Source organism: Chinchilla lanigera, unplaced genomic scaffold, assembly GCF_000276665.1.
Source record: "Chinchilla lanigera isolate Chin_1 unplaced genomic scaffold, ChiLan1.0 scaffold00013, whole genome shotgun sequence".
NCBI classification, from domain to species: Eukaryota; Metazoa; Chordata; class Mammalia; order Rodentia; family Chinchillidae; genus Chinchilla; species Chinchilla lanigera.
The window spans coordinates 9010204-9036705 of record NW_004955414.1 but is presented as its reverse complement, the minus strand read 5'-3'; the positions used below and the strand labels follow the sequence as shown (position 1 = coordinate 9036705).

General features: G+C 38.5%; 1 protein-coding gene across 21 annotated transcripts in view; it reads right to left on the bottom strand.

Moving 5' to 3' along the window:
* Dlg2 (discs, large homolog 2 (Drosophila)) overlaps positions 1-26502 on the bottom strand; it is a 1924417-nt gene that overhangs the window by 134959 nt on the left and 1762956 nt on the right. For all 21 annotated transcript variants that reach the window (XM_013511774.1, XM_013511776.1, XM_005379786.2 and 18 more), the window contains one exon: positions 14701-14815. In XM_013511774.1, the coding sequence (XP_013367228.1) occupies positions 14701-14815 (115 nt within the window). The remainder of the gene's footprint in view (positions 1-14700; positions 14816-26502) is intronic.

The following is a 26502-nucleotide window of genomic DNA, read 5'->3' as shown; positions in this document are numbered from 1 at the left end:
CACTCTGTTTGTAACTCTGTAATGTCTGTACTGATCCTTTGCTATTTTGTAAAACGTTGTCGATCTGTTAGTATTTTCCTCCTTTTATTTCTAAAATAAAAAATAAAAAAGAAAAAAGAAAAATTGCAGCAAGTGGTATAATTTTGGATGAGGACAGAGGAGATCATTAAGCACCATGTAAAACAAGCTATTTAAGAAAGTCCATGTTTTTTCAGTTCATCAAGAACTTTTATAAATAAAGTTTTAATTTTGTTGAGTCCTTTTTTTGTAATATTTAGATCATGCTTCTTACACCTTATTCTATGAGTGTTGTGACTTTCTAATGTGAAAGCAATTTTTATCCCTGTAATAAATTCCAATGGGTCACAATTACTTTATCTATGTATTACTAGGTGAATTTTGCTAATATTTTACTTTGATTTTTAATTTTGCATTTATGAGAGAGAATGTACTATAACTTTTTTTTCTTATAATGACCCCATGCTTTGGTATCAAGATGATGTTAACATTGTAAAAACCTAGGAAACATCCTCTCTTTTCTAATGTCTGGAAGAGATGTGTAAAACACTAGGTGATTTACAAACATTTCTCCTTATAAATATTATGAGTCATATATTTATTATCCTTTTTATGAAAAAGTTGAGGGCCTAGCAGGAGAAGAAATGAGTTGCTAAGTTCACAAGAAAGTCAATAAGCAAAAAGCTGGGATTAAGTACAACTACTTCTGCCTCCATAACCCAGGCTTCCTGCCTGCTGCACTGTGCTGTGCACTCAGGCATGAACGGCTGGGAGAGCTGCTGTTCTGGAGGACTTAGTTTCCTTCTGTGGCCATGTCTATCTCCCACAGAGAGGAAGTACACTAGCAAAGATGACTCCCTGCTCTTCTTCCTATAAATATATACAGCTTTTTTTGGACAAACTACATGAGGCCTCATCAGAGTCAGCCTTCTAAATCTCTGTACTTCCTATCCGCCCCATACCAGCAGATCCCGGAGCAGAGATTGGATTGGAAATAACAGTTTATTATTTTCATCTGCTTGTTGTGCCTGACCTCCACTTGATGCTTGAGGGTATGTCTGATCCATCTTTTTACCTCTGTCTAAATCTTGTGTAACATTTTATAATTAATAGTCACTGCCAGGGTTATAGCTCAGCAGCATAAGAGCTTGCCTGGCAAGCCTGAGGTCATGAGTTCAATTCCCGGTACCAAAAAATAAATAAATAAATATAATTAATAGTCACTAAGAATAATTTAAACCTCATATTTTTTCCAAATAGCCTGTTTGTTATAGACTATTCAGTTCACATCTGATTTTATTCATGGCATCAGATAACTGCATAAATCTTTTTAATGAAAGTATTGGATTTTAGATCTGAAAGGTCAATTCTGCATCTTTAAGAAATTAAAGGTGTGGAAGGGGTAGAATACAATATGATGATACTTTTAAAAAAAGAATCTGTTTTCCCCAAATTCATTAAATTTATAAATTTGTACATTTTTGGAATACCAACTAAACCTTAGTAAAGCTATTTAAAAAGTCTATTTTGAAAATGTAAAAAGAATAATGTACATGACAAATAAATGAATGTATACATTTTAAGATTGCTTAAAATATTTTAAAACTGCATTCCAAACAATGCAAAATTTCTTATTTTTAAATTAAGCATCATTGAGAAGCATCAACTATAGAGATGATGGTATAAAAGAAAGTGCAAGGACATAACAAAAAAAATCTAAAAGAGGGCTGCCTTTAAGAAAAACAAATTAAAAAAAATGCATCCCAAGGATTTAAAGATGATTTAAGACAAAATATTTAGAATTAGGAATTAAATAATTTAATTGTTGCCATTGTTTACTTTAATTTTTTCTACTATAAGGTTAAAGTCGTATTCATAGAGCTGGATGTGATAGCATACATTGCTGTAGTCCCAGCAATTTGGAAGCTGAGGCAGGAGGATGGCTGACAGCTAGAGGCTAGCTGGGCTCTATAGTGAGTTTAAGCCTACCTTGAATTTCATAGTAAGACCCTGTCTCAAACCAAACCAAGCCAAACCAAACCAAACCAAACCAAAGCAGATTGTATATAAAGAGGAAAAATGCTGTCCATCTAGTAAGGTTTTAAAAATATAAATTTATAAAATTGAGGACTTTTCCTAATGCTCACATTATGTTACTTGTCTTTTGATGTTAAAATGACCTTTCTTGTATAAACTAATGGCAATAATAAACAATAATTGAAATATATATTATAACTAGCTTTTTTATTATTTTAAAGAGTTTTTACTTGATGAAATAAAGTTATCACCACCACATCAGTTCCTTGGTTTTTTGTTGGTTTGCCTTTAAATACAAATGTTGCTGGTCAGGGAAATCTACAAGTTTTATGCACTAGCACTTAGGCAAAGCTACATGAACACCCAATAGGTATAAATGATTTCCAAAGTACTGTGAGGCACTTTTATGCATTTTCTTCAGAATTTATGGCTGAGGAGGAAAGGATTTTTGCAGAACATGAGGACTAAATGTACTTCAGGTGTGAGATAAATGTGATGTAATGATGCTACTTAACTTTTGAAAGATTTACTTCAGTGGAGATAGATGACTCCAAGATGACTGTTGAAAGCTCAGAGAAAGTGGAAATTTAAAATTTCTCAAGGATAAGAGGGCTGGAAAATAGTATTCTTACACACCATAAAAACAAACATGTAAATGATTTATATAAAGTACTGTTTTAGGTAAAAGAAAAGGCTTAAATCCTGAAAAATATTCTCAATGCTGACTTTGTGGAGTTTTTTTTTTTTTTTTTTTTACACATCTAGATTATGTGCAAAGAAGAGAACAAGAGCACATGTGCTTTCAGTTTTGAGCAAAACATCCTAAGACCGGGTGTCAGGGAGGACAGCTTCATGCAGGTGTAATGGTCAATGCGCATGGCCCCATACTTGGTGTGGTTTCTCTATCCTGATATTCACCATGCTTGAACAAGGAGCCTCGCCTTTTCATTTATACTGAGCCTCAAAATTGAAGTCACAGGTGCTAGAAGTCAAATTGCAAATCCTGGGCAGGACATTATGTGTGACAGTCACGTCAACTATACCCTTTAACTCTGCTCTGTCTGGTTGTGTATATAGGGCTGTCCTGGTTCTGGACTGTACTGGCAGAGGAGGGACAGGGACCTTATCTCACCTTTGTGGGTGCTGGCTCAATTTAATCACAAATCCACATGCTCTGAGCATCTTTACACTAGAATATAAGATCTCGGGGAAGTGTATAACATTCAACTGTCCATTCAATATTTAATAGTATATAACTAGTTCTCTTAAAAGTATTTATCACAACAGTAAACAAAACACAATGCAAATCATAGAAAAGCATGCACTGAGTTGTGAATTCACATATTTAAAGAGAGGGTAGGCTGAATCAAGGTACTTTACTACACCTAGAGAAGAGCGGATAACTTGCTTCTTTCAACTTCAAATTGCTCATCTGAAAATTCTGACCTCCAGACATTTGTATTAAATAAAGTGAAATATGGGAAAGCTGTTCAATAAAGTCACATTGCACAGTAGGTAGGGATACAGGACACTGTGCTTAAGTTCTAGTCCCAATTTAGTGGCTGACAGTAAAATTCAAACCTGGTTTCAGTTTTTTCTTTTCTATAATAGGAATAGTAGTAGCACTTATCTCATAGGGGTTTTGTGAGAATTAAATTAAATAACCCATCAAAGGTATTTAAAAATCTGCCTGGCACAAAATAGGCAATTTTTATTAGCTGCTTATTATTTTAAACATGTGAATGTTCATTGTTGTTGTTGTCCTTATTAACTTTAATAAAAAGGAAAATGAACTCGAAGTACAACCCATAATAAACACAAATTTGACTGGTTAAATGAGATGTACAAATTTAATCTGAGGGGTTAAGGTTGTAGCTCAGTGTAGAGCTCTTTCCTGATCTGCATAACTCCCTAGATTCAATCCCCAAACAGAAAAACAAACAAAAGCAAAAAAAAAAAAAAACCCAAACAAATCTAAAGCCAATCAGTATTTATTCAGGATAATTACTGAAAAAGATGGCTCTTCATTTGCATCTTTTTTAGGCAGTGAACTGTTTCCAAGTTGGGAAGAAATCAAGGAAAATTTTCTGTACAGTTAAACTCTCTCCAAGCTACTTACATTAGTACAGCAATTTCTACATACCACTGCACTGATGTAGACTAGAATCTCCATCCTCCAGGTACCCACAGTCCAGTGGAGGGAGCAACAGACTCAACAGGCAGGAAGAGAGCAGGCTGAGGGTGCAGGAAGGCGGTTTACACGGTGCAGAGGAACGTGTGCTTCACTCCACCGGTCCCAGCTGGGCTTCTTGATACATTTTTCTATTTAATCATCATGTTCAGTTTCCCACACAAAAAATTCACTCAAGGAGTATTAAATAGTTCTTATAATATGTCAAGTATTGTCAAATATGATGATTAAAAGACAAATGTCTGTTTATTCCCTTGCTTCTAACGTAACCCTCTTGAATTGGAGTGAGAATTTCTTTAGTTTTTCCACATCTCCTCCTTTCACCTGTTCTATCTGTGAGTACTCTATGCTCCCCCTGGAGTTTTGCATTTCCCAGCAAAAGCTGTCTGGCTTATTCTAATAACTTTGCTATGAGGCCAAGCAACTCCTCTGGAGATTAGAGATTTCTAGAAATATGATTACTATATGGGGAGGGTCAAGAAGCAGAATCCAGGTTGGCGGAGTGATCTTTGAGCTTCAAAGACCAAAAAGATGCTCTCTTAATCTTTTTTTTTTTAAATCCCTGGAGCTAGTACAGTACGAAGTGGATTTTTATGGCTCCAAAGATTCATTGGATGGGTGGATGAATGAACAATAAATAGCCAATCACTAATAACAATGGAATCTGGATTCTAGATCTTGACATAGAGGGCTAGTGGGGAAAATGCACGGCCAAAGAAGGGTCGCCCTTGATACTTTTGTTCCTCGTCCCACAGAAATCTAAAAATTAGTGGCAGACTGTGATTTTAGGAGAAAAGGAAAACTTCCCCAGATATTGAAAGACTCCTCCTTCTTTCTATTTCTGGCATGAAATTAACTGCCTGAAGACAAAGCCTTTCATTCAATAATTAAGGATGCAATTAAAAATGCAAATGACTAACAGAGTGAGCATAACGCGAATGCCTCTCAAAGTATAAATGAAATACCAAAGCCTGTTTTGCTTTAAAGTCAGCACCAGTGTAGAAGAGAGACTCGAAGCACTAAAGGGAGTCCCATAGGGAAGGCTCTTTTGGAAACTTAGTTTAACTTAATCCAAAGAACAAGCTCACAAACTAGGTATTATACCCATCTTACAAATGAGATAGCTAAGATTTTACAGTTGATAAGCTGTAAATCCTGGACTAGATGCCAGGTCTGTCTTGAGGACATCAGTTTAAAGTACAGAACCAATGGAAGTTCTATCAATGCGAGTTTACCAGGTTCCCTGCAAGATCAACTTCTGCTTCACTGCGTTATGGTAAAATAAGCATGATCTTTGATGACAGATATACCTGGTGTTAAGGTGCAGATTAAGAATGTCTGCCCAAACTCTCATACACTCAGAGACAGAGCCGTCAGAAGGTGATTGGATCACAGCTGCCCAGTAGGAGGCGGGATTTGGTTGGAGGCAGGCACTGGGGGCATCACCTGGAAGTGTGTATCTCCTCCCTGGTGTCTTCCTTCTCTCTGTGCTTCTTGGCCTCCACACCACGAACGGCTTTCCTCTGCCAGGCCATTCAACTAAGCCCTTTCTGTGCTGGGGGCAGCTGGCTGTCCATGGGCTGAAAACGTGAGCCAAAATAAACCCCTGTTCCTTTAAGCTGCGGATGCTGAGTATTCTGTTCCAGCAACAAGGACCGTAACTAAGACACCTGGTAAAGAATCTGGCTCAGCCACACAGTGCCATGAATAGGTTATTTTCAAATCTTTTGAATTATCTACAACTTTGCTTCTTCCTGTGTAGAACGAAGACAATAATTGTACCCATGTCACGGTGCTAGTGTGAGCTTCAAATCAAGTCAGCAGTGAGGCTGTGGGGCATGAGGGCCTGGCCCCTCACCATGTGTCCCACGCTTCCCCCGTGGACTCTGCGAAGCTCGCTCCAGCTCCCTTCTGCTCCCTCTCTGGACTTCCTGTTTCATCCTGTGAAACTGTTTTAGGATGGCAGTTCCCCCATGACCAGCAGTAAAATTTTAAGAGAGTCTCTGAATTCAGTATTTTTATTTCCAATCTGCTCCAACATACTGTTTTTAATAAATTTCTGAGTATATAAACAAGGATGTAGTAAATAAGAATATATGAGTGAATAAATGACAGGCAGTACAATTACGGTTGTCAGCTAACCCTGTGCTAACTGCTAGGCCAGAGGATGCACGCAGCTGACTGTAACATTCGCTCGGAGCAGTGGCTGAGAGAATACTGAGTCCAAGGCTGAAGGGAAGGAGACACAGATCCACCCTGTAGCACAGTTCACAGATTTTATGGCCTTTTCTTAAATATCATGAAATTCACAGCCAAGTGACACTGGAAGCAGTTGTACTACTGGAGCGAAGTTCCCTGCCAGGCTCCATTTCACACTTCCTTACCATGCTCAGGCTCCCGATCAGGAAGGGCTTCAGCGGGGTAGGTAGTAAGGTAGAACTATATGCTACTAATCAAAGAAAAAGTAAACAGAGATTCTTTTACCTATATGGTGATGTAGATGGTGCAGCTTTCCCTTTGCAACAAAATCAATCAAGTGGGAACAACCTTCCCCCAAATAAAAGCACATCAGGGTGAAATGTTCTAGGTGGGCTTTGTTTCCTCAAGCTGCCCCAGTGCAACTTCCAGCTAGGGTTACCTAGAACAGAAACACTAATTGTGTTGAGAATGAGGTTTTCCCCAGGCACTACCCTTACTCCAGGTCTTCTCATTAAAAAGGTGTAGTCTATATGTACAAGTGTGAGTCCATTTCAAGTTTGGTCCCAATTATAAAAGAGTCACAGAGTGCAGGGAACAAATGAGGCAGGCTGGAGGACCTTGCAGTGCAGATGCTTCCTGGCACCCTAGTCCCAGCAGGCAGTGCTGCAGCCTGAGGCCACAGGCAGACTTTAAACACGTGCTGGCAGCCCAGCTAGTATTGGACTTCCACAGGCTTTTCAAAGATCTTGGCTTTTATTATAATATTTTCTTTCATATTTGCACAGGAAGATAGACTTGGATGTTATTAATTTATTCACCTAATAAATATTTATTAAAGAGACTTCTTTATTCCAATCACCGTGGCATAAAACAACAGAGACATAACAAAATTAAGATAGTCACTGGGATTTGCAAGTCCAATACCGCATAGTCTCTTTAGCTCAAAGAGCTTTATGGTGAAACTTCTGTAAGGACCAGAGTGGTCACTATTTTAACAGATTAGTTTCAAACACGGGTGATCCTCTAGCAAATTTCACTGCAGAAAGCCATATAGGCATATTGTAAGGATTCATAGAGGGTAGTAATTTGCAAGGCACATAGCACATGGGATATCAGGGAACAATGTTTATACCAGAGATCGCCATACTATATGAATTGCCTGCAGATCTCGACCATGAGTAGCTTGAAGGAAGGATGTCTGTGCTCTTCTCCATCTCTGTAGCCTTAATCTCTACTGTGGACTGGCACATTGTAGAAAAGTACAAACACTATGTTTATTGAATAAAAAAATCACTGTAGCAATGAATCAATCTATGGAAACATTGCATTAAACAATAAGACAAGAAGTCAACCTGAGTACATCCGTCACATTATAGCCTTTGGAGCAAAGACTGTCTTAGGAAACAGTAAATTTGAGTAAAATATGGACTCAGAGCAAATGTAAAAGGATTTACCAAATTCAAAATAGACTGTGAGCAGGAGACTAGGAAAGGGAAAGAGAATATAAAAGGAACAGGAGAAATCATGTGGTTATGAACACTGGGGTACCTATGAAGCAGGGCAGTCATATATGTAGTGAGTCTTTTTATCTTATGGCTCCTACTGAATTCCTTCCCTGGGTAGACTCTTATTTGGGTTAAGAAACATCTGATGAATTGACAGAACTGGGCATTCTGGAGCCATGGAGTCCTAGCCTTTCCCTTCAGGCTCTGTAAGGTGCAGAGAAGTGAATATCTACAAGGTCGCTTGTGTTCCTTTGCTTGCTGAAGAAAAAAACAGTGGGATAAAGGAGACTCATTCCACTGCTGAGGAAACACATGTTCCCAACCTATTCTACTGTTCCTGTCCTTTAGGGAAAAGAGGGCCTTCATAATACATGGTGAATATCACCCATATTTTATTCACTGCTTCCCAGGTGTTAGGTATTTAATGGCAGGATTTTATTCAATCCTCACCACTACTTTATGGTATCCTATTATTACTCCCATTTTCATAGAAAAAGAAACTAAGAAAGAGAGACCAATTTGCCCAAGGTCTCAGAAGTAGTAAGTGGCAGCACTGTGGTTCAAAAGTTCTTCTGTCTGGTGGAATCTGGGAATTGTGTTCTTAAACACCACTCTATGTTTTCAAACAGAGCCTGAATGTCTGTACCTATGCTTGCTCTAGTTCTGTGACCTGGGAGAAACCATTCAATGTCTCTGAATTTCAGTTTCTTTATCTGTAAAATGAAGCAATATCCCCTGGCTCATTCATTGGACTTTTTTGAGAAATATATGAAACAATAAATGTAAGATGCCAGCATAATAGTTGACAAAAAGAAAATGCATGACAAGTATTTCCCTCCAGTTCCATGTCCTCATTTGTGTCAAGGACAGCAGATTTCCAAGATCACTACAAGCAAGGGCCTAGAGGTCCCTACGATACTCAGTGTAACAGAGTGAAGCTGCTTTTTCCTGCTCATCTGTGTGGTGTGTAAGCAACCTGGAACCTTCTTGTCTGCGATCTACCAGCTATAAATCATGGCCCATCAGTGAGCTACTAAATCAAGCTAATGAGTTGTGCCTATCACTTAAAAATGAGACATAATCATAGAATGGAAAATAACAATGTACTCTGCATGTAAAAAGCATGTTAGTACTACCTGATGAAAATCTTCTTTCACCTTTACTTGTGTGTCATGATGAAGAATGTATTTCATTCTTTGGTCAAAAGATTTGAAAGTCTCTGGGTTAAATACAAGACCTCAAGAGTCAATTCAGACATTCCTACATTAAGAAGCAGTCAAGAGTTCAGAACTAAAGACTTCCAAATTGCATTTAACTGTCTTCCCCTTGTCCTGACTAGATGAGAATTTCATGTGGATGGAAAACATGAGAGTTACTGATGAGTATTCAGGATCTATAGTCGGTTTGGGCATAGAACATATACTCAAAAGATGCTTCACGAATGCATAAATAAACCATGACAATCAGAGTACTGATATCATTACTATCACTATTATTGCAGTATGGAGGTTAAACCTTGGACAGCTCAGGTGCTAAGGCAAACACTCTACCACTGAGTTCTATCCCCAAACCTATAGCAGTGATTCTTACACCTGACTTCACATCAGAGAGGTAACTTGTATGAACTCTCAAAATTGGTATCTTTTATTAACAAAAGAACAAGGGTGAAATTTTTCTTTTACATCTTTCCTATGACCTTTTATTCTGACATTGATGGGCTTATTTACTTTTCTTTCTAGCTTTTTCCATTCTCCCAGTCTTTTGGGTGCTGTAACTTTCTTTTATCAAAAGCAAGAATTCTTCTCTAACCACCTGCACTTCTATGTGAATTTAATTCCTTGTATCTTTGACCTTAGTACCATGTAGATATAAGTGGATCTACCTTGAGACCATAATGTTAAGTGAAATAAATCAGACACACAAATTTAAATATCACATGGTTTCTCTTATATGAGAAACTCAAAATAGAAATAAAAAGCAAAACAGAAGATAGGGACTAGGAAATTGGGAGACAGATGTTTTGCAAATGGGAAGAGGACCAAGAGATGGAGCGAAGAGAGACAGAATGAAAGCAAAACTGGGATGTGTTATGTACATCTACGAAGTCCCCATGAGGAATGTAAACATTATGCATTGCAAACATGTCCTGAAAAAAAGATGCATCATTGTTTGTAGCAGAAAAAGCCTTGTTGTCCATTAAACTGGCTTGTGGGTTGAGGGGAGGACCTATTTCAGAAGATGAACTAGGAAACTCACCTCATCTAGGCAGATAGCCATGCTCTCTGTCCATGTGGAAAGCCTCATTGCACCTGCATCAAAAGCCCTAAACCAGAAGCTCATGACCCTACATGGATTTACACTGGAAAGACTGACAATGTACTTAGGTAGTGTTTTGGAAAAATATTTTATTCCTATTTTCAACACTTTATTTTACTTTTTTTTTCTTTTTGTGGTGCTAGGGATCAAACCTAGGGCCTCTCTTATGCTAGGAAGAACTATACTGCTGAGTTACATGCCGAGCTTCACTTTACCTACTTTTAAGATTCTACAACTCTCACAATTCATGGAACACATGAGCCAGGGAGTCCCTGAAACCAGATGTGTCCAAATGATTTCTACAGAACATGTACAGTATTACAAGCAACCACCAACTCCACCCACATGGTGTTATGAAAAGACTTTATGCACTTCACAAGAAAGCTTAAAAGGAAGAAAACAACTATAAATAGTTTAGAAAATAAAGAGGGCTGGCTTCAGTTTAAAACACTCCTTGTCTCAGGTAGTGCTGGTCACCTTTCCCTGCCTTCAGGGTTTCATGCAAACAAATCACTCCATGTGCAAGGATCATTTCTAGTAGGGGAGTGAAGCCTGGTACTGTGAGATTTTCAGAAGATACATCCTTTCCTTCTTGGTCAGAGCCCAGAATGAGAGTGTGACTTTGTGTGTGTGCGTGTGTGTGCATGTGTGCACCTGCATGTGTGTGTATGCATACTCAAGGTAGAGGAGGCAAGAGGAAGAGTAGTTTTTACAGTGCAGCCAAGTGTTATGCTAAGCTAAAGGTTTATGACAGAGCTAAGAGGTTGCTTACTTCTTATTTAGGTTTTGGCTTCATGGAAAAGTATGAATAATATGAAAGAAAGCCCATATCCTATAGCATGGCATATCCTGTATAAAAACCCCAGAGGACTGTGTTTAACTTTTCCTTTCACTTAATTTATTCCTTAATCCAAGGGCCCAGTACAGTGCTGACAGTAGCAGACTGGGGATCACAGCTAAAGTACACTAAGTCTTTGAAACCCCATAAGCTAAAGACTTAGGGAGAGGGAATGATGCAAGGAGAATACGGGACTGGGGGTAGGAGACTCTGCCACAAATAGCTATGGGATCCTGGGCAGATTTGTTTTCTCATGGGGTATCAGTTTCCTTTTCTGTAAATTAAATTGTAGACCCAGTGATAGCTAAGGTTCTTTCTAGGCCTAGAAGCACATACAGTTATGCAAAATGAGGAGACTAATACCCCAGGCTATCATTTTCAGATTAAAGAAACATACTCATTATGTTATATTCACATAGTCAGAAAACCCTGCTACTAATTTATTTTGAGAGAACAAGTAGTCGACTTTCTAAAATAAGCACATACCAACTGACAGTGGTCCTACTGAATGCTATAGATAAGGTAAGCCTATCTATGAAAATCCTAGAGGCAATACTGGTATTATAAAAAAGACAAAGGTAGAAACCTGCTTCCTCCTTTTTGGTAAGGATTGTGTTCAGGCTCGGCTAATCTGTGTTAGTTACTTTTCTTTTGCTGTTGAGACAAAATACCTGAAGCACAAATTTGGAAGAAAAAATATATTTAGCTCACATTTTATAGAGGTTTCAGTCCATAATCAGTTGGCTCCAAAGCAGGGTGGCATTGTAGAGGGGCAACCGTTCATGGTGGCGGAAGACGGCAAAAACAGTAAGAGCACAGGAGAGAGAAGCAAGCCTCCTTTTCTCCCCTATATTCTATGCAGGTTACTCACCCTCGCGTGGGTGTAGCACTCACACTATCTCTGTGCCCACCTCTTGCACAGGCCCAGGATGTTGACAAAGTAAGGACCCTGGCCCCCTGCGGAGTCACTTAGTTAAACTTCCAAACTTCTCAAATTGACATGATGAACAACATCCTAGAGCGTAAGGGCATGTCCTCTACACCCTAGGATGCAGAACTGCTGGGTTACTTAGTTAAGCTTCTAGACTTCTCAAGTTGACACAGTGTATGACACAATTTATGTTTTTTTTGCAACGGGGGGCTATTTTCTCATAATGTATGAGAACAAGGCCAGAGGCTCTTAAATTCCTTCTAATTTTATTATTCATGAATGATCCAAATTTCTTCTGTCTCTTACAATGATTTAGATGCTGATGTCAGTTTTTAGGTACTAAGCATTACTAATTGAACATTTGCAAACCAAATACCATACATGTATATTATAGGGATTTCAACTGGGACATTCCCTCTAGAAAGTCAAGTTGCCTTTCCTTTTCTTTTTCTCCAGAAGTGAGAGTAAAACTCAGGGTTTTGGCACTAAGCTACCCCAGTGCCCATTTCTTTCCTCTTTTCCTCTTTCCTTTCCTTCTTCCTTTCCTCCCTTTTCCTTTCAGTCCTTCTCTTCCCTTCCTCTCTCTTTCTCTTCCTTCCTTCCTTTTTCTTTCTTTCTTTTACTTTCCTTCCTTCCTTCCTTCTCTCTCTCTTTTTAATTTTTTTTTATTTTAAAGAGAGTAGTACATGAGAAACAAACAAAAAAAATAGAACAGTAGCAGCATACCAGTATCACAAACATAAATCAAAGCAAGAACATTCAAAGTGATACAGGGTCTCAAGACCCTTCTCTCTTTCTAACTTTCTTTCTTTCTTTCAAGACAGATCTTACCAAGTTGGTAACCTGCCTTGACTGGGGTTGAACTTGTGATTCTCCTGCTTCAGCTTCACAGAGTGCTAGGATTACAGGTGTGTGCCACCAGGCTTGGCTAGGTACAATTGAATCTCACTTAAAGGATTTTCTTTCTTTCAATTCAATCTCCAACTATTGCTTTATTCCTTCAAATCTTTATCTGTTCTGTATGCTGTACTTTTGTTTATCATTTTTGAGTGTAAAGATTTGATTAGAATTACTACTACCTTCAAATAAGTATATTCACTTTATATAGTATTATAGCTCCTCATTTAATTTTCCCAGTCTTCCACTGCTTAATTAAAAGCTATTAACAATATATTTTATCAAATTTCTTCTATTATATTATTTTTATACATTCTATTTTTTTTAAGATATCAGCACTTCATAATTTTTCCTGCAGTTTTACTCTATAAAATTATTTAAATTTCAATAACTGATTTATTTCTATCCTATAAACCCAATTGGATTTTCCCTAATTGCTACCCAAAGCTAAAACATTTCAAGATTAAAAAAATATTTTATATCATGAAGGCTAGCAATTCAACACAAAAATTGAGAGTGGAAATAGGTTAATTTTTACTACATTTGCAATATATCTGCACAACATATTCTAGGGTGGTTCTTAATTGTTTCTTTCAGATTATAATGGAATGCATCAAAATAATTTTCTGAAATGCAAGGCTATCTGCTTTATTGTTTGGGTTTGTCAATCTCAGGGCTCCTGGGAGCTTTGGAATGAGAAGGGACTGCTCTTCACAGCAGCCAGTGACTTAGGCCTCATGAACCTGCCACTTTCCCAAGTCCTGCCAGCTTCTTGCCCTTCCTATGCCTACCTAATATACATGAAAAATAACTTTGCAGCCAAGTAGATCCAAGAACAAGTTTAATTTAAACACATGGTTTAAATTCTGCAACAAAGATCTCCCACTGGGAAAAGGAAGTGAAATTTCAGATGAAGTGCACACAGGTGGGAGTGAGATCAAATTCTGTGCCAGAGCAGGGAGCAGAGAATCAAAGAGTATATGTGTGGTTCATCCAAACAGTGCACAGCTCATTCTGACCATTTATTAGGCATCCTTTTCGCCCTTTTGCCCATTACTACCTGTTTTATTTTTAAAAGCCTGGTCAACACTGATGAAGTCTGGAAGTAATATAGAATATACAGGAGGCTAGTGCAAGGAAGAGGAGCACATTATATGCGAGATTGACAGATCTCACTCAAAAGGAAACTACAGGAAAGAAAACTTGGAAGACATTTTGAGTTCAATAATTTTTTTTTCCTGGTAAATTAATGTGATTTCACAAGCAAGGGACAGTGAAATTTTATGGTTTGAGAAGTAACTGATAATGAGGTGCCACAAAAATTCTTTCCACCAAAACCTTTAGACACCCTTGTCTATTTAGAAGAACACTGTTCATTTCCAATCAAAACATCAGTGTTAATACAGTCAATATCTAGCAATTAAGAAATGATAAGGCACATTTTCTTCCTGGATTAATAGCAAACCCAAGGCTTTCATCCATATGTTCAAGTTTTACCAGAAAAGCAAGTATTTATTATTATTACTGCACCCTGAGCTAAGGGCTTTACTCTTCCCCGTGATGCTGTTAAGTAATAACTTGATAAGCAGGAATCTTTAGGCAATTTAATAACTTTTCAGAAAGGACTTCTAAATGGGTAAACATAAGGTCTTACAGCAGCATATTAATTAGTGTGGGCTAGTTAGAACACATGTCCCACTGCCTTTGTGTCCCCAAGAGGGATTGCTCACAAAGTACAGATCAGAATAAGAAATGCTTCATTGCCTACCTGACGTAGAGGGAGCGTTTCTGATTGGTTCGCAGGGACCCGGATCCGGAGCTCATGCTGTGGTTCATCATCTGCTCTCGTAGGTCATGGATTTTGGCCTCAAATCGAGCGTAGTCTGGGAATGGAAACAAAGATGGCAGATTTGGTGCTGGTCCTTCAGAGAATTAGAAGTGCCGCATAGCCATGGCAGCTGATTGTCCTGTCACTGGTTCCTCTGCCAAGCAACACTGAGGTGCTCAAATCAAGAAGAGTATACTTGTTTATTATTTTTTTATTCACAAATATGCACAAGAAGAAAGGAGAAATTCATTACTTTTAAAAAGTTACCTAGAAAACATTAGTTATTAAATCCCCAGCTTGTGAAAGGTCCGTGGTGGGTGGGGGTAAAATAGGAATGGAGAGAGGGAAGAGGGGTGGTTGTAGTTATAAACAGGTAACGCACAGCATCCTTGTGGTAATGGAAATGTTCTCTATCACGGCTGTAGCGGTGGATATAGGAACCTGCACACGTAATAAAATCACAAGGAACTAAATGCATACATAAACATACACACAAATGAGGATAGGTAAAACTGAGAAACATCTAAATAAGTTTGATGGATGTGTCAATGTCAGTATCCCAGTTATGATGTGCTAGAGTTTTGAAAAATGTTACCATTGGGGCAACTGAGTCAAAGGGCATATGGGATCTCCTTGCATTATTTCCTGCATCTGCATGTGAATCTACAATTATCTTAAAATTTCGCCTTTTAAGACTTTTAAAAGAAAAGTCCATGGAATTCTCAACACTATGGGTGTTGAGAGTGTACAGATACCCTCAGCCTGGCAGACCAGAGAATCAAGTGTTTAATGTTGAATTGAGTAAGAAATATTTAATTTAAATATGTTAAATTCTACCCCCAGGGCTGTTAGAAGTTGACCACTAGTACTCACACCTAAATTTACTCCATAATTTTATCCATATATTGAACTTTCTTAATTCTAAGACACACAAAATATTTAAGTCAGCTTTTAGGAGGTTAAAGTTAAAACACATTATCATATACAATGTTTTAGAAATATTTGATCTTCAAAATAAGGTTCTAAAAATACAAAAGTATGGGTATTACAGCATGGTACTCATAGGAAAGTATTTTTGTCATGTCACTCAATAAAGAAATCACAAGTGGATATTAAGAAATTATTAACAAAATCAGCCTGCAAAAAGAAATAGTTTTTGAAGTTTAATATTCCTGATCACAACCTACAAGTTTTCCTATCATTGACTTGGGCAAGCTATATTTTGACTTAGGAAAATCCAGTAGGTGAGAAGTTTAACTTATTTACTTGAAGATAAATTTGAAAATGTTAATTCAAATTATAAATAGTTCTTTTAAATTACAAAGAAACTCACCATGAAGAATTTTAATAAAGGTGCTCAGTACATTTTAAACAAACAATTTGATTTTCAATTTAATTTATTCACAACTTTTCATGAAAACCAGGATGACTAAATCAATTTAATAAAAGATGATCTACTTAGAGAGTGTTTCAAATTCTTTATAATAAAAAGTTCCATGAAATTAGATTAAATTTCAGTTTACTGAATATTGGTTATTATAGGGTAGGGTTTCCTAAGAGATTTTATACTAGTTTTCAATGACAGACAATAGGATGATAGCTCTGCAGGTTACATATATTTAAAGGTTAGTCCTTTAAAGATAAAGGCATAATGGTTGGTTAGTAATTTCCAGTGCTTAAGCAAAGGCTAGTATTATCTAGATTTGGTAGGCGTCCTGTAAAATTTAGCTTTGAATAATTACATCCTAAATGCTTAAATAAGCAGAACATATATTTCACATAAAATGGACCATAATTTAAGACAATTTATTTCATTCCACTTTACTAGCAAGAGAAAACATTTATTTATAACAAGTGATATGGTACTGCACACAGATTTAAATCATTTTGAGCAAGTCCTATTTTCTTGCCATCCTAAAAGAGTCCATTAACATTTATTGCTGGCCACACAGCAGACATTATGCTCTACGCTGCATGAACAGTATCTCATTTCTTTTATAAATTACAAAATGAAGTCCATGGATGTTGTGAAAATTTGAACTATGTAGAAAAACAATAAAAAACAGAAAAGGTCTGCTTGTGTCAGCCTTTCCACAGCTTCTGTCTCACCTTTGTCTTTCCTGGAATCTTACCCTGGAGGAATGTGTGTGGCTGTATTTGGTATGGATATATGTATACATTTGTGTATGTGTATGCATATATTTATGAGACCATATCTATATCTTCTTTCCTAACAGTATAAATTGGATTTTTTCCTTCCTTCTATCAGATGAGATTGGGCGCGTTCAGGATGGTATGGCCATAGACACCTCTGTCTATCAAATACATAAATATCATTTTCCTTCATACTCTCAGTTGTATTCTGTGTTAAGACTAGTTTATTTAACAATTCCCATATCATTAGCTATTACGTCTGTCCAGTTTTCAGCTTCACAAATAGGGATCTCCACGTATAAGGTATAAGTCAGTGGAACACACATCGGAAGTACAGGCAGTGCTTTGCATGGAAACCACACAGGCCCTGTTAGCACTTCTCAGAGAAAATGATCTGTTCTGTAGCACAGAAGAGAGCTCTTACCTTCCTGCCCCATACTTCATAGTGCTACTTACTAAAGTAAGTATCTGCCCCATACTCCATAGTGCTACTTACTAAAGCCCATGGATCACCCGAGTATCCCAAATCTCTCTGGAGACAAAGGACTTTTTCCTTTACAACTCTGATGACATCAGTACCCATAATAAGAGTGAAATTTTACCATTCTGAAGCACTCCCCCAGCATCTGATTCAGCCAGACCCCAGCCCCGTGCAACCAGTCTGCTACTCCGGTGCCTTCTCTGCAGACATGTGCAGTTACCTGTGTGGCTGGCCTCTTCCCATCAGACGGGGCTGTCCAGGGGCAGATGCCTCATCTCTCTCTCCTTGGAATTCTGTGCTCCTAACATAGTTTCTGATGTGCAAGAAACTTTTTAATAGGTGCCCAGTAAAGGTCTTCTGAATGAGTGAATGGTGAGGAAGGAAGCACACGGACTCAGTAGGTAAATTCAGTGACAAAGTGGCTGCAGACACTGAAATTGCCCATTTTCAATATTATGCTTTACAGTGTAGACAACACACATCTCTTGTAGTACCTCCTTCCTCAAGAATAAATATTCCAATTTCAGGGCTTTATTTCTGTCCCATCAGGGCCACTTCAAATCCCTTTGCTATTTGTGCTGTTCTCTAGATCTCTGTGCTCCTCCCCTCGGTCGTGTCATATGCTGGGCACAGTCCCCGGATAGCACGTTGTTAGGCTCTTGTAGTTCTTTCCTAGTCCCTTATTGTTATAGCAAGTACCACAATAGCACATTTACTGTAATAAATTGCATCTGTCTTACTGAATGGCTCTTAGATACCCAAAATATTTTCTGGCTGCGTTTTGCATCATATTCCGCAGTGTTCACATTCCTCGCTATGGGTGATTTATATCACATTTGCCTTATCCAACATATTCTTGGCTTCATTTTGCCAATCATCTTATTAATCACAGCTTTTGCATTCAAAGGCACTTGTCCCCTTTTCTATTCCTTTCTGAAAACTAAAACTGAGGTATAGGTAATTTCATCACACAAAAACATTAAGATCCAGGTTTAGAAATGTAAATGGTGTGAGTTGCGGGGAGAGTGTTTGTCTTTCACGTCTCAGAGTTAAACAAGTTTATAGTTAGAAGTGCTCAAGATATAAACAGGAAATGAGCTACATAAACTGTGAAATAAGTATGTTTTATAACAGTACTGAAAATTACATTTATCAACAGGCTGAAACAAAAACCTACTACATCCATTTAATGTTCATCCTCTTTCCTTTCCCCCAGTGTTTTACAACTGTTAATGTTCTTTGCACTGGAAAAGTTTTTAATCAAATTCCAGACACTCTTTCTGGAGTCCAAGTCGCATGAGAACCTCTAAATGAGATTTAAAAACACTCCATTCTTCATATCATCTCAAGGGGAATTCGTGTTTATTGGGTACCTAAAATGGGTTAGGATATGTGTCCTATACTTTAGAAATAATACTTCTAAGAAAGTTCTACGGTAGACACAGTGTATTATTTTAGAGATGGGGAAACAGAGGGGTCAGAGGCGTTAACTACCTTCACAAAACTCACAGCATTATAGGTAATGGAGTTCATTGGTCCCGGTGGTTGGATTCTACTTGAATCTCTGTGAAGCCGTATTATTGCCATTACATCCTAATACCCATTATCACAGCACAGGTCCCTTTAGGATACAAGGCCTCCTCAAGCCACGGCCCCTGCTCCTGACATCTTGCCTTTTGTCTATAGCATTATTCACGTGCATGCTGGGCCTCCCAAAGAGTTGGGATGTCACATTTATTTTTGTCCCCCAAACTTTAGGGTTATCATTCTACCTTCTGTGTCACAGGTGTCTAGAGGCCCTTACCAAAGGTTTTTTATTTGTTTTTGTTGTTGTTTTTTTAGACAGGGTGTCACTGTGTAGTCTAGGCTGGCTTTGAGTTCATTATATAGCCCAGGCTGGCCTCCAATCCCCCTGCCTCAGCCTCCCGAGTGCTGGGATTACAGGTGAGTGCCACCACGCACTGCTGGCAAATGGTTTTGAACAAAACAGAGCCTTAAAAAATTTGCTTCAAGGGGCTGGGGATTTAGCTCAGAGGCACAGCACCTGCCTGGCAAATGCCAAGTCATGAGTTTGATTCCCGGTACCGGAAATAACCAAGAAAAAAACCAAAACAAACAAACAAAAAAACTTGCTTCAAGAATGGAACACTGACAAGGAAAAGTGAAGCCTGATAATGCTGAGGTGATAAACAGCTTAAAAGGCAGGACCCTTGTCTGTCTTGCTTTGCTTGAAATAAGCCCCTGGTAAATGCTTTCTAGGTTACAAGTCATTTCTATTTCTTGGGTTTTCTTCTGTGACAAGAAGCAAACTACTGAAAACCACCTCCTAGGGAAATTTTTAGAAGACTTTCAAGAACTTTTATGTTCAGGTAATTCTCTTCCCCCTGTACAGAAGATACATTTTGGCACTGATTTTTTTTCTCACCTTGACATGATAGGTGATAATAGAAAACAGGCATGACTTTGGCTATACATATGGTCCCGTCACTTGTTAGCTCTGCATAATTGTGGAAGTTACTAACCTTTCTGGACTCAGTTTTCTCATAAGTAAAGTGGGAGTAATAATTGTACCTATCTCAAGATATGGTGCAAAGATTATGAGAGCTCCTCGATTAGGAAGGTTGGTTCCTAGCAATGACTGTTCATTCCTCCTGCTATTTTCACATATATTTCACCACCTCTTCTTATTCATCACTTTAGTCATGACCGCTTTTAGTACAAAGTAAAGTGGATACTTGTGTCCTCCCTGGGGCCCTCTGGTACAGCCTCTTCCTATCTACTGTGAATCGATGTCTCCACTGGGTCAAACAGGAATGTGCCACAGATGGTCATTTGGGTCGCCTGGTATCAAGAGGAACTTCTCAACTTGCTGGGCAACCACAAAACAGAACCTCAGGATTATTTTATAAATCCATAGTGACTTGGGTCTCAGGAGAATGATGGCTAATTCCAAAGGTGTTGCTGTCTTAATATCAGTGACCTCATCCATAAAGGTTATATCAAGACTTTGAGTTACTGATGGACACTATACAATGAGAGGGTGCTTGACTCCTTTGCAATTTGTTCAGGATGAGCAAGATGACCCAGAACACAAGCCTCCCTATCATTCATACCGAAAAGGCAGCAATTGCTTCCTGTGGGAAGAGGGGAGTTGTGGAATGCAGTTGGAATTGTTGGCACTGGTTAAAACTGCCCAGACTGCCACATCTTCAAGGTTCAGATGGCCTACCTTGGGTCTGAGACAGGGAGACAATAAGCCCTGTGGATCAGACTGCAGCACAAGGCCATGGGCATGCTTCAGGTGAGCTCACAGGCCGTGTGCCCCTCCATGGTCCCCTCATCCAGCTGTCCCATACCTGGCAGTTACCAGGGGCAGCAGTGAGCAGAGGGAACAGGATTAGAACTCCAGGCCGGGAGCCTAGCAGTTAGCATTAGTCCTGCCCTCTGCCGCCAGTGAGGCCTCAGTTTGTTGATCTGGGAAGTGTGAGATTCACCTCTCACACTCGGTGTGAGAATCAAACTGAGATATGACATAAAGCACTTTTAATTGTTATTCCATAGTGGCTCCTGTCAGGACAAACACATACCGAATTCTTGGTGGCACTAATGGTAACTGTGGCATTTTCCTATTTTTCTTTTTGACCATGAACACAGCTTTAACAACAACTTGTAAAGTCATTGGGCTGCGCAGGGTTCTGCACATCTAAATGATGCAGGCTGCTTTCCTGCTGAGTAATCCATTTGCACACGACGGGGGAACTAGTTTGAAAAGACCACCTGCTGTACATCAGAGGGCTTTATATAGATCTAATCTAAAAGCTGGTGGTATGTAAGCCAAGGAAGTTTGAGCTTTGGGATAACTTCCAGGGTGCTTGTGTTAAATGTTAATGGTGTGCAGTTTACTGGGGTCACAGTATTATTATTATTACTATTACTGTCTTGGTTACTTTTCTTTCGTTGCTGAGACAAAATACTTGATACTGAAAATTAGGGAAGGAAAGGTTTATTTAGCTCACAGGTTGTGGAGGTTTCAGTTCATACTTGGCTGGCTCCAAGGCAGAGTGGCACATGGCACAGGGCAACAGTTCACAGTGGTGGAAAACAGCAAAGTCAACAAGAGCAAAAGGGAGGAGTGGCGGCAAGCAGCCTCTTTCTTTCCCTTACATTGTGTGCAAACTACCTGCCCCCAGGCTGGTGTAGCACTCACACCCACAATCCCAGCATTGGACCATAAATCAATCATAAATCTAGAAGCCTACCCCATGATTGCATGAGGATTTGGGGGGACATGCAGATACAAACCATAATAATAATAACAATAATAATAATTATTATTGTTATTATTATTGACCCTCATTGTCACCAGGACACAGGACAGATGTATGGGAAGGACAAAACAGTAATAGTTTACATCTATTACTATCAAAACCTCTGATCACTGCTTCAGGGGCAAGTTACAGTGAGCAATTGTAGATGTTTTTATTTCTCTGGGAGAAACATCCTTCTTTAATTTATTCAGCACCTGTTCTTCAGAGTTTATCACATGGCAGGTACAATGCTAATTTTTAGGATACCTGGTCCTCTGGACAAGTGCTTAGCTCAAGAGGCTGACAAGCTGGTATGTAGCTGCTTTTAATTTTCTATTTTATTGTTGTGACTATAAAATAAGTACTGTATCTGCCACTTACATAACTACTCTATGTAAGGAGTATCAAGTGCTTTCTAGATGTCAATAGGTCATCAGTAAGCAAGGGTGTTTTTTTCGGAGGGATAGGATGAAGCCAATACAGGCAGGTTCACATTATAGTGAATAGTGTTGAGGCAAGATTAAACTTGGTGAAAACCTTCTAGGCTACTTACAGTGTGAAAAGAGTGATTAGAAGTTTAAAGTTCTATCTGGATTCAGAGTTTCTAGATTTATGTCCTGGCTCTAAGAACTATAGGGAAAATCTCCTCCCTGCTTAGAGATTTCCTCATTTATAAGACAGGGAAGTCATTGCTGCTCCTACTGTGCTGTTCTGAATATCTAATAGTGTGTTTTCATTATCCTAGAAGGAAATGATTTTGAAAAGCACCATCAATTAATCACGGTAGTTTTTGAGAGAGTAGACAAGACATTCTAATTTCACAAGCTGAAGTGTAGTTTTGTAGAGAGAGGAAGATAAGAATTTTATAATCAATGTTATATGGTGATTAAGAATGTTCTGAATTAGAAAATCACAAATACATTACTGTCTCCTCACTATAGCCTTAATCACATTGTCACACATAAGAGGGACAACCGTAGAACACTGCTTATACCTCAGGCATGAGAAATACTTGTCGAGCAGTTTCTTTCCCTTTCACAATGTCCACTGTACCTTTTGGATCTTATTTACTCTTTCAGTTTCTTACACTAGGGAGACAATGCAATGTTTACACATATGAAACTGCTCAAAAAGGAAAGAATAACCGGGATGGGGGAAAGTAAAAAAGAAGGAAGGAATATATAGCTAAGATAATTGTACTACTAATTTCTATTAGTTCATTGAAAGGAACAGTTAGTGTTTATATTGTTTGACCAATCGTACATGCCTGCATCTGGTAATCTGAACAACTACCTTGAAAAAAACAATATGCAATATGACAACAATTGTTAATTTCCTATCATCTTGTTTTGGAATTCTGTATCATTTTTATTGTTTATTATTCTCTTTAAAATAAAAAAATAAAACCTAGAAAAAAGGAAATACTTGTCAAAATTCTTTCATGTGATGATACAAAATTAATTGTATTTACTTGCCACTCTAAAAATATTCCATGGTTTCTATTTCCCTAGTTCTTCTTTGATTAGCTGTTCTAGGGTTTAAGAGCCAGACAAGTACAGAAGGGGCCCAGCCACATCACATTAGGCTTTAGAGGAACCCTGAGCGCATTCTTATTCTGGATGCTTTTCAAGGAGTCATGTCTGGAAGGTGCTGTGTTTATGAACCAGCTGGCTTCCCTCCCAGCTATGCATTGGAATGCCCGCCTGCTGTCAAGAGAGCTGGCCTCTGGCCACTGGAAGGATTTTTAGTGGATCTACCCCAGCTGCTTATTCTGCTTACGGGTTTTATTAGCCTTTTATTTCAGCCCCTAACCTAGCTAGCTCATCTTTCAGGTTGCCAACTTGATTCTGTGTTGAAGGACACATGGAATTTTTCATTGCTAAAGATTTGCAAAGGATGTTTGGCTCACTTCAGATTCGTGTGTGTGTGTGTGTGTGTGTGTGTGTGTGTGTGTTTTAAAGAGACAGCCAAAGACACAAAAATAGAGACAGAGGGCTGGAGAGCTGAACAGATTAGATTAACTACATTCTAATCTAACTTTAACCAAGAAATTCCAAATACAGTAAATGTGTTATCTTTTATGCACTCCTCAAAGGAAGAGCATATATACGTCTCTGTCCATCCGTGCTACCGAGCCTTGGTGGACAGTACGAGGGCAAGAACATACTCCTTTTCTTCTGTGTCTCCAGCACTTGGCACACACAGAGACTGGCACACTGTTATCAGTTAATAAATGCTCACATGAATGCTTGTTGAACTGGGTGAGCTAAGTAAAGACTTCAGGGGAAGAAAATTGACCCTACAGTTTGCCAAACCTAGCACTAAATACAGCAATTAATGCACTGAATTAAGGTTATGTCTCTCTTCATCCGTCCTCCCAACCCCACCACACCTCTCACCATTTTCACATGAGATCATTTAATTTGACTAGAAGAGTTTTCTCAGCTTAGCCGGAGAACTTTGAAGGTTTCAGCCGAGCACTCAGGAGTTCTTTGATGTGTGAAGTGAAATATGTTTTATAAGCAAAGGACAGTCTGAATCTCCAACCGGCTATTTCATACAATATGCGTATTAACTCTTAAAATTAGTTACAACAAATTTAAATTTGGCTAAATGCGAGCTTTGTTTTATGGACTCATAAAGCAGATTTTGCTTGATTACTAGGATTGTTAAAAAATGAAATCAACACAGAAACTTCCAGAACTTGGCAAAACATGTTTCTTCAGGAGATTATAATAAATCTTACTAATTACTATTATTATTACATTTATAGGCTCTGAGATAAGTCTGATCTGAATTTGAACCTTAAGTTTAGTACTGATTCACAGTGTAGATTTGGTGTAAGGGCTTATTACGGCTTGTATCTAGATGTCCCCCAAGGTCTCACACACTGAAAGGCAGGACTTTTTAAAGATGACTGAACCATGAGGGGATGCTACTGCTAAATGGGGTGCCAAGAGGCGGGGCCTGGCTGGAACAGGGGCTTCCTGGGGTGTGACCTGAAAGGTTATAGCTACCTCTTTGGCTCCCCCTTTCTCACTGTGCTTGCAGACTACCACGGCAGGAGTACTTTTCTTCTATACAGATCCTTTCTCCATGCTGTTGACCATGCAAGGACTGAAACTTCTGAAATGTGAGCCAAAACAAACCTTTCCTCCCCTAAGTGGTGGTGTCTGGTGTTGTGTCCCAGTGACAAGAAAGTGACCAGGACATTACACAACCCAGAGAAGATTAGGGTTTTTCAACTATGTGACAGAGAAGCAACATCTGCCTAAACAGATTGTTTGAAAAGGAAATGCAATAGCATTTCTATGCGGATAGCCTAGCTGCTCAATAAATAGAAAAGAAAAAAAAAGGTCTCCACTGTCATATTCCTTAGACAATGGAGATATTATTAACCCTCTGTGAATATCACAGAGTTGTAAGGATCAAATAAAGAAGCATAAAAAAATTTGATGAACTGAGTAATAGAGTGCTAATAAAGTTATGATAAAAATAATGCAAACCAATATAGTTTCTCTTAAAAGTATCAGCCTGTCTAGAATATACTTGTGTTGTCTGAAATTTGTCCTAAAAGCTGTGAAATATGATGTTGTAGCTGTGGAAGTAGAGCCACATAGGGCATTGTGTGTGAGAGAGTAATGTGGAACTCTTTGGGGAGAAATGGAATTTTCAGATATTATTAGGGTCCAGCTGCCAATGGTGATTCTCTCTACAATTTTGCTGGCAGATTGGGTGAAGGTCAGAGAGAGACACAGAGGCTGTAGTTTAATTGGTGTGATTCATAGCTCCCTGGGCCTTAGACAATGGAATGAGGAGTGCTGCCTCCTAGTTGATAGTGCTCACCACTGCGCTCAACCAGATAAGAAAATGTTGCCGGGCAAATACAAACATTAGATCTTTGCTGGATTTATACTGTTCTTTTGTACAAAAATCACATTAGGAGCTAAAATGATAACATTTAAACTCTCTGTATTTTCCAATAATAATCAGTTAGATCTTGCCCAAGAAAAGGGTATTACTCCTGTCTAATTATAGACCAGGATAGGAAAACATGATAAAGAATTCTGACTTCAGAAGCAAGCAGGTTGGCAGTGCTCTTGGGTATGATTTGAGGGTTATAAATATGGTAGAGATATTTGTCTTCAATGATATTCTTATTGGATATATCCTTTTATAGTGTCTTAAGACTTAAATCTAGATCTAGACCTCTAGATATCTATCCATGATCTATCTATCTATCTATCTATCTATCTATCTATCTATCTATCTATCATCTATCTACCAATCTACATTTCTGGGAGAGAAATCTAGTATTCTTACATAAAGACAGACACAGTGGGAAGAGACACAAAGAGAAAACGGACCATCAGAGAAACTAGCTACTTTATCCAACGTCACATAGCAGTACTGCGTACAAATCCAGAATTCCACATTTTAGTAGACTCTGCATTTTCCTTCCTTAGAGCTTTTCTGACTTTTTGTCTTTTCCATGTTTAAGAGGGATAACAACCACATGTAATATATAGTTCTTGTTTGAATACTGATTAGGGGAAGAGCCCCACAAGTTTTTAAAAGTCTTTAGGTACTAGATTGAGATAACAAAAATTATTTTTGAGGCCATAATGTGAAAAATAAATTAGACATACAAACATAAATAGCTCATGGTTTCTCTTATATGAGAAAGCCAAAACGTAAAGAAAGTCAAGTGTGGTGGCACATGCCTATAATCCCAGCATTTGGGAGGCTGAGGCAGGAGAATTGCTATGAGTTTAAGGCCAGCCTGGGCTACATAGTGAG